A 16,511-nucleotide genomic window follows, 5' to 3' on the forward strand; every position below is an offset into this window, starting at 1 on the left:
ATATAATGTATGCAAGTAAGTTTAATTCTGCAAGAATTTTATACTTTCAGTTAAATTAAAAGTATTCGAAGCAGATTTTATGTAGCAGTTATTTAAATGAAAATAATTCAAATGAAACGTCAAATTAAACTATTAAATACAGTTAATCCTTAGTTTTCAAAGGATTTACTTTTTGAACAAAGTGATTCACGTACAGAATTTTGAACTCATATTAGCACTGTTTGACGTATGATTACTCGATTGCCGAACAAGATACCTCTCAAGAATAAACCATAGATTAAAGAAGGTCAACGCCTATAATTTCTAGGTTAGAGAATGTTGATGGCCCAATTAATTTGAGAAAGCACGTTATCTGGTAAAGCAGATTAAATACCACTGGACCAGTAAGAACGACAGATATTTTCACATTTTCTACCTGCATTAAAACTACCTAATCTGAAAACAAGTAGATAAGATTCCGGAAGTAAATAGGTTGGTTTGGACCTCCTAAGTTTCTCTTAACGATGTATGGTATTCAGATACATTACAATTTATTGAATTTTACAAGTAAATATCATGTTATAATATGCAGGCTGTTTGCCATGACCGACAATTTATTTCCAAGTAAGAAGTGATTTGACAAGAGAATTTGAGATCAGAGGCTTCTCTGTATTTATACTGAAAAATACTTAGACAGTGTTTTTTCTTTCATTGTTAGTGATTATATTTTATTGTGATAATTTTTTATTATTATTTTCGTTTTTATTTTTCCATACTATTACCATATAACTTAATTCACAAATATTCAAGAGAATACTTTATTTTATTATCAATCAAAAATAGCACATCTAATTTTCAGTTTTTTTGAATAAATGATACGTTGGATTTTTTATTTGTAAAATATTTTAAATAGATTTAGACATAATTCAACGAATATTTTATATAATTCTAAAAATATTTCCTGTAGGAAAATGAAAATAAGAAAATACCACGTGACGATGAAGAAGATGGAACAATAGGAATTTCAGTCTATAAAGAATATTTGAATGCTGGAGCAAGTTTTCTCTTCAAGATGTTCTTATTAATTATGCTAGTTGTAGCACAATCCGTTACAAATGTCAGCGACTATTGGCTTGTCAAATGGTATGCTATTTTTATGGTAAATATGAGTTTATTCATGTAAACAGTTTTTTAAATACAAGTTTAATGAAGAAACATTACATTATTTATGTCAAATTTATTTCAGCATGATAAAAAGTTTCAGGCGTAATCGAACAAGTTTAACGAGTTGAAATGAATATCATTTAATACGTTCATCTCGAATTGTATCTATGTACAGAATAGGTTTCCTGTACCCCTTTTGTCGCAATCTTTCTATTGTCTGTCTCACCTACAAGAACTGACTTCAATAAGAATTCTGGGGGTTTAGGCTGGCATATTGTGAAACCAGTTGTAAATCGAAATGCGAGCGTGAGTGGTCCTATCGAGATAATCTGGGATAAGAAATGAGAAAAGAACATTACAGAAAGTTATCTGAATTACATGATTTAGTTTCTGGCTGAAACTTTATAGGAAAAGACTTCAATGTGTGCTTTTTAAGCGGAATCACAGAATTTCAATATGGCTAAGATTGCCGAATGTTTCCAGTGAAATCCATCTGCAAAAGCTTCAGCCACAACGTAAGAAATAGCAAAAATGTTCACACTTCTACATTCGACGATGAAATTATAAGAATGTAGCTTAAATTTGCATTAATGTCATTTTATGCATTTAAGATTGAGCAATTGACCACCCATATATTTCAATATTACTGATTGAACTGATTGATATTACTTTTATTCAACGGATTTAAGTAGTATTATTGTATTACTGCTTGTCGAACGAATATTAGCTAATTCAGAAAATTAATTATTATTACGTGTTTAATTTTCAGGTTGCACAACAAACGAATCTATACGGAAAATGTTGATAGTGTTGAAAATATGACATTTAAGACAAGAATATTTAACAATAGTGAAGACAAAAATTTATATTATAGTGAAGAATACAATGTATATGTTTACTTTGGACTAATATGTGCAGTGTTCTTTACGATGACAATTTCTGGATTATTATTGTACAATTTTTTCATTGCTGCATCTTTGAAGCTGCACAAGAATATGTTCCATTGTATTATTCGAACTCCAATTTCATTTTTGGATAACAATCCTGCTGGTATGTAAAATTATGTATTTCGTTCTTTAAAAAGTTAAAGAATGATCAATGATATGTTTTTCATAAGATACTTGAAATATTTAATTAAATTTTGCGTTATTTGCGTTGAGTTTTAGAGACAGACCCAGGTGTACTCTTTATTATGATAGTATAATAGGAATAATACCTATTGTAATTGTAAACATAGTTATTATATACTCGACAAATTGTGCTAATCATGTTTGACACGTGATAATACATCACTCACTGATTTTCCTATAAATTCTTCATTCTGAAAACAAACAAACGATGCAAAGTCAATGAATTGCATATTTTGAAAATTTCGCTTTTGAAAAAAATTGCTGAGCACTCAACTAATAGAGTGATAAATAATAAATTAGACATAAGATGTAAGAAGCTTAATATATTGTTTTATGATCACCAAGAATATAGTTTGGTTGTAAACGATATACTCATTACTCATTTCTTGTCTGATATACTGTAGTATGCAAAAACAGAGAGTAATAAAAAGATTTGAGTTAAAAAGCAACAAAAATTCAAAATAAGAAAGTAAACAATTTTAACAATTTTAGTAACGAAGTGTTATATACAAGTGATATTGGGAATTGAAGCAGAGAAAATTGAAGAAAGGAACTTTTCAAATCATTCCTACTAAAATCTTGTGAAATAGTATTTAGAACATATGTCAAACTTTCTACTGCATTTCGTTTTCGTGAGCATATTTACATAATAACAGCTGTAATATATTAAATTGCTCTATTCATACCCTTTGAAAAGATAAATATGTACAGTACATCTTAGAAAAACTTTAGGTATGAAAAACCAAGAGCATGTCAATCTGAGAACTGTTTACGTTGGTGGTATATGCGGTGTCTTATAAATAATAATGATAATGGAATACGTATATTTTACATAAGTTTTTAATTCAAATAATATTTATTATTCTGATATCTTCTAGGAAAAATTCTAAATCGGTTTTCCAAAGATATGAATAACGTAGATGACCTTCTACCTAACAATGTTCACGTTGTGTTGAAAGTAAGTTTATATAATTTTGTATATTTAAATTTATGTAAAATAAATTTAAAAAATAAACAGGTATGTGGGGTATGCGGTTACTAACGTGTATTTATGAATTACACAAAAAAATTATTTTTAACAGCAACGTAAATTGCGATAAATAACGCATGCAATATATGCTACTTTTTATCCTAATGACTTCCAATTAACCTATTTAGTCCAACTATAAATAATCTTTTCAAGTAGTGTACTCCATATTTCTCAATATTGCTTTACTTCTTAAACTTTGCCATCGGTATCCACTTTTTTACCCGAACAAACGCAAATTGCAAATAATCATGAATAGATTGGAATGTTGATGACAAAAATCTGTTCGTTTCCTCAGCTTGACATTAGTCTAGTTTTTTTGGAATCAAATTGTTTTAAGGTGATTGAGATTAATTCCAGCGAGATCAATAAATCTGAAATATTTTCAGCATAGACTGAATAAGAAAGGTCCTCTTATTGTCAATAGGGTGGAAAAAGTCAAATATACTTTGTTATTACTTCTATAAAAGTCAAACTATTTCTTATAACCATAAAATAATCTATATGCAGTAAATCCCATTTTAAGTCAGATTTTGCACAACTCAGTAAAATCGTTTTGAAAAAAAAAAATTTTAAATATTTTGGCATTAAAAAGTCATAAGTAATGCATTTTCGATATATGAAAAACCGCAATACTGTTCATTATATTATTGTAGTAGATAGGATGATAAAAAATGTATAATACTGTATACGAAATTTTCAAAATTTATTAGTTCATTTCATGTGTTTAAGCAGTATACGGATCAGTAAACTTCTGTGTAGAGTGGATTGTATTAGATATTTAAAAATTACTATTGTAAAAAATATTGCTAACTGGAACATTATATAACTCAGACTTCATCCTCTTTTAGTTAAGTTTGCAAGGATTTACTGTAAAAAGATATTTTTATTTAAACTTGATATCGATATATTTCAATGTGTGCTTTTCATTATTCGAAACAGAGTTTATATCGTAATTGTACTGTACCACAAGTAGCTTTGTAGAATATTATATAATTTTAGGGACATATTACAGCAGGAAATTCAAGATTGAAAGGATTTTCTCCCTGAATTTGGAGGAACTATACAAAATTCGCAGAATAAAAGAGCAAGCACTGCAAACTATACCATTGAAATATTATCCTTACTGCCTAACATGAGAGTACCTGTAAATACAGGGTGCATAGGAAAATCCCTTTAACCGAGAAATTCTTGCAAACGGAGAGAGCTACAGCTATGCAAATGAGGTAACGCGTAAAGCGACTACGCCCGACCAAATGCAAACGACAGCAGCGCCCCTAGTCGCAAAATTTGGAAGATAGGCAGTGCAGACGGGGTTTCCCCTTGCTATGGATGTCTGCTTAGTGCAGTTCAGCCACAATCCGCTGCAGTTCGCCTTTATTATCAGTTCGAAATGGAATGGTTCCATAATACCCGCAGTGTTCCATAATACCACCTTTTCCTCTATCTATTATAGCTTTAAAAATCAGCATACTTAAAAAATTAAATTGTTCGTTATACGTCTTTGTAGAGAGACTGACGCCGGTTCGTTCGTGAGAGATTAATTAAACAAAGTCAAATGCCGTTCTTTATCACAATAGATTTCATCGCTATCCAGTTAAGCACCGATTTTGTTGGATTAGATATAAATTTCATCTGTATTTATCCTATGATTCATGTTTCGAAATTTTTGCTAATATACAGTACTTGCAATTTTAGCTTCATTAAGCAGAAAATAAACAAATCTATTATTTTTTGCGAATATATTACGTAATTAATTCTAACGATACGAAACTGTAGCGAACACTTGTTCTGATAAAAGACACAGAAAAGGCAAACAAAACTAGCAATATTTATATCAGGATGTTAATATTTACAAGTCGTAAATATATACGTAAAGCAAAGTATAAAAACAAAAAATAGTAATATAAAGTAACGGAATAGATCAGCGTTTAAAATAACTTTTTTCTTCGGTTGTAAGTAAAGACGTTTATACTTCGTATCTCAGGACAGTTTCAGTTTACGAATATAGAATTTGGTGGTCATGTAAAACATTCAAATTCAAAAAAAGTAAAAAATATTTCAGCTTCCTCTGACAAACTTCAACTTGGCAAATGAGAAAAACTTAATAGCAGACATAATGATTGTTGTCCTAGTTCTAGTGTTAATTAAGTAAATAAATTATTATATAAAAAATTCGTTTTTATTGTATTATAAGAAATTCCTCGTGAGAAACTGCTAGATTACCTGTAATATTTAAATAATGATGGACTTGTCGCGTGTTGAGATGAATTCTCATTCAAATGCTGAAACAAATGGTTACCATACCGTTTGATGTAATGTTGATTTACATATAACGTGAAATAATTGAAATAATTCCTAGAATACTGAAATGACAGATATGTTTCCATTTAATAGTAATTTATATCTTTATGTTTTAGGGATTGTCTCTGATCGCTGGCATGTGTGTTCTTCAAGCGATCCTCTGTCCTTATGTTCTCATATTGACATTTGTGCTTTCAATGTTATTCTATTTTACGTGGACGATTCACAGCCGTGTTCTGAAAAGCATCAAACTTATGGAAGGAAAATGTAAGTGTATAAAATTCTCAATGGTTTATTGTATTTAAGTGAATAGCATAAAACTTTTTCACAACTTTATGTTTTGTGAGTATACTGTACAGTTAGAGTGCATATAATTTTAACAGTAAAAACATTTATTACCAAAAGCAATTACGCAAAAATTCTTTGTTATATAACAGAATGTATCAAATTATTTAACTCTTACTACACTCTCTACAAGACATATTGGTCTTTAGTTTGTACTAGAACAAACAAATATAAGAAGAAATTGAGTAGCATATGACAGAAGAGTTTTATATTCATTACTTTACACTTACAATTGGATTGGATACAATTGGTATTGGATTAAAATTTTCGGTCTAAAAAATCTGTAAGAAAGGTTAACCCGTTATCATTTGCGTACTGTAAAATCGGCTCCAATGACTTTTTAAACTATAAGTGTGAAAATTCTGAAAAATGTAAAAAATTTCTGTTTGCCTAACTTTACGTTTATTTCCATTTACTTACCATACTTTTTCCAGAAATCCCTTCATTTTTGTATTCAATAGACATTGTCAAATCGTCAATATACTGCGAGTGATCTACAACATACAATTTTCAAATTTTCACTACATGCTGATCGGTTTACGATTTAAAATATTATTATTGTTTTAAGAAAAAAATACCCCAATACTTGTAGAAAACACCAGTCCACAACAATAGTTGGTTAATGCTGTTCTTAGTATCATTTTTGAAAACGATTGCATTACTGTAGGAAGAATCAGACAAGCTGTTTCCGAACATTCTGTGAGATTTTTCTTAGTTGTTTACGTGCTTATTTTTATTGGACAATAAACCTGGCGCACGAACTTATAAATGACATCTTTTACCACGAAGATATTCGTCACGTGGAACACGATTTCAGTAAATACAGTGTGCATAATACTTGAAAGACAAATTGCATCTAGTCTAACTAACAAAAGCTCTTCACCAGCTTCAATAAGTGCTTCATCGTAAATGTACTTTTTGTTGACAAAGCCCAAAATGAAAGTTGAAATTATAATAAGCAATTGCTATGCGATATGTGCACACAAAAAGCGACCAGATAATTTATTGCAAATTTCTTCTGCAAAAATTTAAAAGCGTGCTTAAAACTTTGTTTTGTTTTTGGCTTGACAAAATTTAGAAATGTAGCTTTTGTTTTTCAATTGCTTCTTTTTGCATGAAGACTACAATGTTCTGTTTGTGTTATGCTACATGCAATTGTCATCAGTTGCTTCTGAAACATATGATTATATGTATATATATATATANCTTTGTTTTGTTTTTGGCTTGACTAAATTTAGAAATTTAGCTTTTGTTTTTAAAATGCTTCTTTTTGCATGAAGACTACAATGTTCTGTTTGTGTTATGCTACAAGCATAATTGGTTGCTTCTGAAACATATGGTTATATATATATATATAATGTATGCACGCATGTGTATAATATACAAAATTTTATATACGAAATTATGAAATGTACATTAATTTATGTAAGCATTATTTTAAAAGTTAGAAATATAAATTTTAAAATCTTTGCATGTCGGCTTTATATATCTATTAGATGAGAATTGTTTTTTATTTGCTTTCTTAAATACAATACGCAAACAGTTATTATATTTAATAAGGTTTTGCTCAAATAATTAATTTCATATAGAATTTCTTTTAACAGCAAGAAGTCCAGTATTTTCTCATCTGAGTGTATCTCTTTATGGACTGACAACCATTAGAGCATTTAAAGCTGAAGATAAATTTTTATCCACCTTTAATGAGTATCAGGATAAGCACACTGCAACGTGGATTATTTACATTGCATTAAATCGTTGTCTTTCTATATATGGTCACATCATTTGTTACGTAAATTTCCTTATTACTGTTATTATTTTTAGTGTATCAGTTCATTCAGGTGAGTATATACATTTACAGTCGACCCCCCCCCTATAATTCCCTGTTAATAATTCCACCTATGACACTGTTGATCCGTTCACAGCCCGGCACACATATTTGTAAAATCTAAGTGAATCGTACAACATGGAATTCATATAAAACGGAATTATCAACAGTGTTATAAGGGGGTTGACTGTAGTTGTGTATAGTGTATACTATATGTAATTTTGAATTTATAATCGAAACTTTAGATGATGCAGGAAGCCAAATTGGACTTGTTATGAACTATGGAGTACTATTTGTAATGTATTTTCAAGGCCTTATTAGAACTTCATCTGAAGTGAATTTTCAGGTAATGTATGTACAACTAACCCGATAATGTATCCATTGTTAAACTTTCTGTCAAGCCCAGTTATAATATAGAAATCCCGGTTATTTTTTCCTGTCTCCTCTAGGAAGTTACGTGAAGGGGAGTCCTTCCTCAAATCCACCATTTTAGCATTATGCTTGAAAGCAGAAGCCTTCTAAGTGTAACGTAATTATGCACAACTGCATTGACGTAGTTTGCAGTCATTGAATACAGCTGCACATTTTTTCCAGATACATGCAGATACAATTGTAACTATTATTATGATTATATGCGAATATTATTTCAATTCTAGTTGGTTGTATGAATTTTAATTAGATTGTAAAATGTAATGAAAAATGTATATTTTTCATTGTAGCGAAAACAAAGTCACTTAGTTGTTCCTCAACATATTTGTACTAATTACGTTTGTGTTCAGCATTGGAAACCCGTGTGAACTGCTGTGACCAAAACGTTTTTGGCAAAAATCAATCAAATGCCTTTGTTTTCATATACAGTAGTTAAATGAAAGAAACTGTGATTCCGTTTAACTTATTGTCTGCAAAAATACAATGATAGTATGTTTTCTGTTTTTATTTTCAGTGTAAAATTTATTTATTACGCCTAAATCTGTTTTATTACTGTTTTATAATTTTTTAAACATTAATCACTTTTTACTACAAATCCTCAAGTTACTATCCCGAATTATAGGGGAGATCGGGGCAACTTCAGCATGCGGGGCAAGTTTGTCAAGCGCTTTTTTTAAAAAACAAATTAAAAAAAAACTTTGATTATAGGTTAGGCAGTTGAGTTTCATTGGTGGCTTGTTGAGTGTAGTGTTTTTATTGTTCTCCAACAAGCGTAGTTGAATTATCAAGCAAATTTTCATTTTCGTTCAATTCCATATAATATTTTTTTCCATTTATATTGAATTGGCAGGTTTTGTTATAATTCCATGATAACGAAAGTTACTTTTCCTGTTAGAAGGATGTAACTTCAACTTATTCACGTGGCCAGATCGTGGCTTGNTACTACAAATCCTCAAGTTACTATCTCGAATTATATATGTGTTAATGTTATATTTATTTTATAATTAAAAGTAATTTTGTTATAAAAAATAAAATATTTTATCATGTTACGTGCAAGAAAATTAGAAAGAGTATTTATCAGATATTTAGGCTTGGCTTAGTTACCATCGGCGGTTTGCCTAAAAGTGAATTAAATGACAGCCTGATTGATTTATCAATTCATATAAAATTTGCAGAAACAGATAACCAGATTAAAGGAAGGATCTTCTTATTAGAATATATTCCACACTTTCCATATTTCAGATGTAATTTATTGTAAAATGGAGTTAGACATGTAGTAAATACATAATATTCTTGAGAAAAATAATATATTTTCATATCAACAAAATTGAAATTTCAGTAAATAATTATTTTATAATTGGTTTGAAAATTTCATTGAAACTTCAAATTTTAGAAATATGGATTAAAAATACTGAAATATTTCATATTTAAAGTCATAAGTGAAAAATAATTATTAATATCACTTTATATTTTACTAAATTACATTTCGTTTTACATAATAATGTAAGCAAAGTGTTTTCTATTTAACGACAAGTAATCAAAACAATGAAAATCTTTTAACTTTTAAAAAATTATAAATTTTATAATTCAAGAATACATATTTTAAGAAAAGGAAATAAATTTAAAAGTATATCAGTACCGCAGAAATTACAGTGGGTCAAAAAGAATAAAAAATCATATAAAAAGATGAAAGAACTAAATACAAATCATGTACTTGTGTATCTTCATATAAAAATCTGTTATAAGTCTTATGAAATTCTATACATCTTTTATAACTGTTGATAATACATATTGTTACTTGAATAAGTTTTATGCATATTAATTTTCCAGATGAATTCTGTAAAACGTATACTAAACTACAGCAAATTAAAATCAGAAGCATCGTACGAAAGTTTACCTGATAAACGGCCACCTTCGGATTGGCCACAAAAGGGAAAAATTGATTTTGATGATGTGTCTTTACAATATTCCAAGGACAAAAATATTGTTTTGAAGAATTTATCTTTTCGAATTCACTCGGGAGAAAAGGTAAAATATTCTCGAAATGGAATGAGTGTTGCTGAAAATTATTGTCTGAAATTATTTCTAATATTTATTAATTGCAGATAGGAATTGTTGGAAGAACAGGAGCTGGAAAAAGCTCTATAATTGCTTCGTTATTTCGCATGACAGAGCCAACAGGAACAATAACCATTGACGGAATTGACACCAAAGATATTGGTCTTCGGGATCTACGTAGTAAAATATCTATCATTCCTCAAGTATGCGTTCTTCGATTTATTATATAAAAATTTAATTTTTTAAGTAAGATTAAAAAATACAAAACTTAATGAGATATTCCACAGCTGATATTCAAATTGCCAATTTTTTTCATGTTGAAATAGCAACATCTTGACACAACAACGCCTTAGCACGAAAATCACTTTGTCGAAAATAAACATATTCGCTCATTGGAATAAAATTCAAATTGGTCCATAGAATAAGGAAGAGCAAAGAATATAATAAATAGTATTATTGTAAATATATACTCATTTAACATTAATGTTTTGACAAATCAACGTAATCAAATGTGAGGCTTAAAATTCATTGCAATTCATTCAAATTCATTATGTCATATGGCACGTGTGACGCTAATATATGTTTTACATCAAAATTAGGACCCCAATACAATCTATATTCATAGCATTTTTATTATTCAAAATGCTAGGAAGGTATTGTTCTCTTCAGATGTATTCAAAAATTTATGAAAAATCCAGAAGAATTGAGGAAAAGTTGCATGACTTCTATATGATGCCATGCAACTAGCAAAGAGTTAATTTGTGATGGATGATTTTCCTTGTGTCATGACAACTGTAGCAAAGAATGCATGCGTTCGTGTGTCTAAAAATGTACATGAAATGTTTAAAGTATAAAAACAATAATTGCCATGCAAATATTTACTATATCGAAATTTCTTTTTCGATATGTAGTGCTCTAAACATCATGAATTTCGAAGTGATTAAAGACAGTGTTCACAAATCGTAAGTATGGAGCAGCGTGAACAGATAGAACTCCTTTTATCCCATTGCAACAGACTTAACAAACATTTACTTTATTAGAAGTTAAATAGCAAATTAAATTTTAAAAAATATATATAAATTGACTAATTTATTGACAGTGAGTTTGAATCTCTAGAAATTAAAATTGACCTAAAATATGTTAATAAAATAAGTGAAAAGCGTTGAATGCAATATGGATAATACACTAAAGGTACACGCTTGGCAAATCTTTTAAAATACTGTAATTAATAAAAGAAGGAAATTTTTTATATTTACCACTATTGTAATCGTAACACAAACAATTTCATAAAAAATCGTAAAACGAATAAAATAGCAAGTGTATTTTTTAGGATCCAATGTTATTTACCGGTCCACTTCGAAGAAATATCGATCCTTTTAATGAATATTCAGAAGAAATTCTATGGCAAGTTATAGAAGAGGTTAGAAACATACAATTGTTTTCATCTACTCCCTTGTATATCTGTTTAATTTCTTTTAATGGCTAAAGTTAATTATTATCTATTTATTTTAAACAATCTCAACTAAAGGTTCAATTAAAAGAAGTTATCAGTTCGTTGCCTGGGGGACTGGATACACATTTATCAGAAGGAGGACGAAATTTTAGCGTAGGAGAAAGACAGTTAATTTGTCTTGCCAGAACGATTCTTCGCCAGAATAAAATTCTCGTCATGGATGAAGCAACATCCAATATAGATAAAAAGTTAGAATACAACAAATTTTAAGTATTATTTAGTTTTAAGTAAAATTAGTTAATTGTATGGTTTCTGTTGTGTACACAATTGTTATACGTTTTTCGAAAGTATTTGATATTTTCGTTAATCACACTATTTCAGTTTGAAACATTAAAATTGTTTTTGTCAATCAAATATTAGCTTATTTTATACAGTTGAAAAATTACGAGTTTATAAATAAATCGTAAAAAGTTCGTTTAAATTAAGCATCAATATTTTTGTACCATATCATACTGCATTAGTTTCCATTTCGGAAATGATGACTGACAATATAGTAGGCTTGTATGGCTGAAGTTCACATGGGTTCAATTTTCAATATGCATGATAATTATATTGAAGTTAAGGCAATACATAGATGACCAATTGATTGACTGGTTAACACTTTTACGTAACGATACGGATGGCAGGATGGCCGACCGGTCAAGATGGCAGCCTACTGCTATGAGGAAACTGGGATCAAATCAGGACGGATCAAAAAATCTCCAGGAATTTTTCGAGGGTGGTCCGACCGGATATGTCGGCCCTTGTCCCTCACCACCCGGTCGCCCCATTGTGGACCTGCTCGAACCCTTAATGGTATTGCTAAAAGGCGCCTTCTTAGTGCCCACAGGGCAGATAGTGTTATAAAAAAAGAACGGTTCCGAATCGAAACCGAACGAACCTTCAGATATATTCTATACGCAGTATGTTAAACAAAAAAATTCAAACCTCCTTTCTTACTATTTGTTTGTTTTCATTTTGGATCTGGAGTTTAAAGAAAGGTTCTTTTGGTGTCCATGTGGCAAAAAAGAACTTTAAATAATCATTATTTTGATTTACTATTGATTTTATGTGTGACATGAAATATGATTGTAAATAAGCGATTTATTTACATTACATCGGTGTTCTGCTCTTTGAACATAAACTGTTGTAGTTTCTTCTTGTTCGTGGTAGGTTTTTGTGACTTGTCAGCTATCGTCAAGAATGCGTTTCTATATGTTTATTTGTTTCTTTCACTTGTTTCTTTCTGTATGAAATGCGGAAAAGCTCTCAGTTTTTGGTTATTTGTAGATTCGTGACTCGTGCAGTTGAGCTTAAGCTATCAGAACAGGGCTGAAACGAAAAAAGAAAAAATTATTTTAATCGAATGCCTTCATTTTGTTTATGAAAACAGGTACAAAAATTTAATTTATTTGTTATGAACACACCCATATTTAAGATTAACATCATCTGTAATAAGTTTATAGACAACATTTAATCATACAATACTTTACTTGGCATGTACCCTTTTCTTTATATAGTTATGTAATTCTTTAACCTGAAAAATATTATTTTCAAATAAAATTTACATTCTATCTTATAAACGTAAGTTAGAAGGAAATATTATGTTTTTTTTTTTTTTAATCCATCGAAAAAATAAGCTAAGGTTAAATATTATTTAACCTTAGCTTATTTTTAAGTAGGTTAATTTTTTTATTACACTTAAAATCTTAATTGTTTTATTGATATCTTTAACCTCCATATATTTCTTAAGTACAAATTAAATTTTATATAAATCAAATATATCATTTGATGTGCTTAGATATTTTATGTAGATAATACCTTAAATTAATTTAAATTCAAATATTTTGATTTAAAAATGGTTTTAATTCTAGTTATGTCAAATATATAAAAATATCAATTTTGTATTTATTAAAATAATTTTTACTAAGTTCTTGATATTTGAAAAATGTTGTTGTTATTAAATAATCAAACACTCATGTAATTCTAGACATTGTGCAGTTTTATGTAATACCAGTAACAATTGTTGTTGATCTTCTGTAGGCCTGCTATTGAATTGTCTTATTATTATTAATTTCACTATTATGTNGCCAATAAATTATTATTTGAACAATATAACAATATAAATAATTCAGTATATTTGTAATAGGAATTTATTATTTCAGGGGCTTATATCTCGCGAAGGGTCGCGAGTAGGGGTATGGTTCCTTTGACTTTATTGTTCGCACAGGGGGCTACAGTTTGGGGGGATCGCCACCTCTTCATTCGGAGGGTAAATCTTACCATTCGGACTTTTACAGAGCTGTAGAGCATATTGATGGGAACAAAAAAGTCAAAGGAACCGTGCTCCATAAAAATTTGTAAAACACGCACACTAGGGGGCGTCCCTGGCTACTAGTACAGCATAATAGACTTTGTCATGAAGCGAAAACTATTTAGACTTTAGACTTTTGTATAGAAATCACACCATTATCAGGTTTGATTTATAAACGAAGATATATAAACGAAAAATATCCATAAACGAAAAATAAACAGTCATTGAAACTATGTCAGACATAGACTCAGGTCGATTCTCCTGAGTCCACATTTGGTGTACTGTCTTATAAATCTTGTAACGAAAAATCGATCGGGCAGTGCATGTGTCGAAACATATGTCGCGGCCGCTAATGGACCAGACTGACTTTTTTTTATGACAGATTATGAACGAAGATGCAACATTTATCTGTCTCAAAGTTTAATCATGCCACTTAAAGCGATTTTTTATAAATCTGAGCGTGCATATCATGTTGGCAAAAGTTTGTTTCTTCTATTTTACTTAAGCCTGATGGATTTAAACACGTTTGATAGAATGGTCAACATGATAAACAAGGTATTGCTTATCTTGTTGACCATTCTGTCTAACTTGTTTAAATTATTCTTTGAAGTAGTTAATATTATATGTGTTTGTTTCGGAATTCTTTCTAGCCATGGAATTTTGGAAATCTGCTGCTAGCTTGAACATCAATGAATCATATTTGAACATCATACTGAACATCAATGAATCATATTTTTCAGGAAGTAATAATGTGTCCTGAAGGATTCTATAGTATTAAAGTTGAGATTTATCTTCGTATTAGAACAATTAAAAATGTTGAAATATATGTCCGATATAACAAAAAATATAATTGAATTATGTCTTTGGTTATATTAAATACAGTTAATTGTCCTCGATGAAAATAAACTATAGTTTTGGAAAGTTATCACAGAACGGTTGTTCTGTGATAACTTTCCAAAACTATAGTTTATTTTCATCGAGTTTACAGTTATCGATATTTATAGTTTTAAATTAATCGTGTACAATATTTTCACCAATGTTCTGTAATAGTTGTGTACACCCATAACTAGATGACTGGACAAGCAAGAGTAGAACTGAAGTGGAATACATGAACAAACGTTGTAGTTCCAGTTTATAGATCTATCAACTCTACGGGATATGTGAACTGCAACTAAAACATTTCATGTGCTCTTACCTGCAGCCGAATTATTAAAACCAATGAACATTGGTAGATATTTGCAGGCTTTTAATTCACCAATCAGTTGCCCAGTTAATCTGTTAGTTTTGTGCAGTGACTAAAATCAATTTACAAATCAGTTTTCCATGGAAAATATTTCCCTTTAAAAATTTTTTCATGAACTTCTAACGTATTTATTTCTGTAAAGTTAATTTAATATAACCCATTTTACATCCAGTAAAAATTTTATACTTCGAATTCTTTAATATTAGCTATACATAATGAATACATTTAGTAGCAGTTGTATCGAAGTTTGATAGTCACTTGATAAGTATTTTTTGTGTTTTGATGATACAGATATGTAGATTCGTAACGTATTCTTTCTATCTATTTCATATCAAGCACTGATTCCTGCATACAAAAAATAATTCGAGAGAAATTCAAATCGTGTACCGTGTTGACAATAGCCCATAGATTACATACAATTATCGATTCGGACAGAGTACTGGTAAGTTTATTTTGTTTATAACATAATAGAAAAGTTTGTTTTCTTAAACATTTGAAATTTTTAGGTTTTAGATAATGGAAAACTTCAAGAATTCGACATGCCATATAAATTACTAAAGAATGTGAACGGTACTTTTTATAACTTGGTAAAAAAGACTGGAGTTACTTCAATGAATGAGCTATATAAAATTGCTGAAAATAAATATAATGTTCAAGAATGTATGGAAAGAACGTCATTATAAAACAGTGGATTTTCCTCGATATATATTATCCTTGTGTATTTCTCGTGTTGTTTTTATATTGTATTGTATTGTTGTACTCGGAATCATCTCTGTTTCTGCATGTCATTTAGGACATAAAATTGTTAAAATCTTTAGTAAAAAGTGTTAAAACTTAGATACTATTTGTAACGGTAAAAAACTTATAGGCATTAATGTTTAACAAATTTTAAACATTACTGTAATGTAATCACAAATTTTTTCAGATAATCATGTTAAAACAATTTACAATGGTTTATTTGCAAAAAAGAAGTAAATTTTAAAAAATATATGAACATGAAAAAAGGCTTTATGGAAATATTTTATAACAACCTTTACGGAAATTTTATCAGGAAAATTTTAATTGAAAACATCAATCTAATAATAAATCATTTGTAATCTAACATCAAATCATTGTAATCTTTATATTGGAAAAAATGTATAAATTTACTTACCAAAGGTTTCAGTTGCCTGACTCGACGATAAACTCAAACAAGTGTGTA

The 16,511-nt window shown here is 29.3% G+C and overlaps 1 protein-coding gene across 6 annotated transcripts in view; it reads left to right on the forward strand.

Moving 5' to 3' along the window:
- Positions 1 to 16,273, forward strand: part of LOC111631351 (multidrug resistance-associated protein 4-like) — a 33,329-nt gene extending 17,056 nt beyond the window's left edge. For 2 of the 6 annotated variants that reach the window (XM_023375577.1, XM_023375581.1), the window contains 9 exons: positions 5,721 to 5,871; positions 7,554 to 7,787; positions 8,020 to 8,120; positions 10,034 to 10,231; positions 10,309 to 10,464; positions 11,592 to 11,681; positions 11,790 to 11,962; positions 15,647 to 15,752; positions 15,817 to 16,273. In XM_023375577.1, the coding sequence (XP_023231345.1) occupies positions 5,721 to 5,871; positions 7,554 to 7,787; positions 8,020 to 8,120; positions 10,034 to 10,231; positions 10,309 to 10,464; positions 11,592 to 11,681; positions 11,790 to 11,962; positions 15,647 to 15,752; positions 15,817 to 15,993 (1,386 nt within the window). In that variant the 3' untranslated portion in view covers positions 15,994 to 16,273. Of the gene's footprint in view, positions 1 to 947; positions 1,139 to 1,912; positions 2,194 to 3,151; positions 3,232 to 5,720; positions 5,872 to 7,553; positions 7,788 to 8,019; positions 8,121 to 10,033; positions 10,232 to 10,308; positions 10,465 to 11,591; positions 11,682 to 11,789; positions 11,963 to 15,646; positions 15,753 to 15,816 lie in introns of those variants that run through there. The other 4 variants (XM_023375582.1, XM_023375580.1, XM_023375578.1 and 1 more) reach the window with 4 other exon arrangements.
- The last annotated feature ends 238 nt before the right edge of the window (positions 16,274 to 16,511 follow it).

The sequence above is a fragment of the Centruroides sculpturatus genome, unplaced genomic scaffold (genome assembly GCF_000671375.1).
Source record: "Centruroides sculpturatus isolate CEXI.00-Female unplaced genomic scaffold, Cexi_2.0 scaffold392, whole genome shotgun sequence".
Classification (NCBI taxonomy): Eukaryota; Metazoa; Arthropoda; class Arachnida; order Scorpiones; family Buthidae; genus Centruroides; species Centruroides sculpturatus.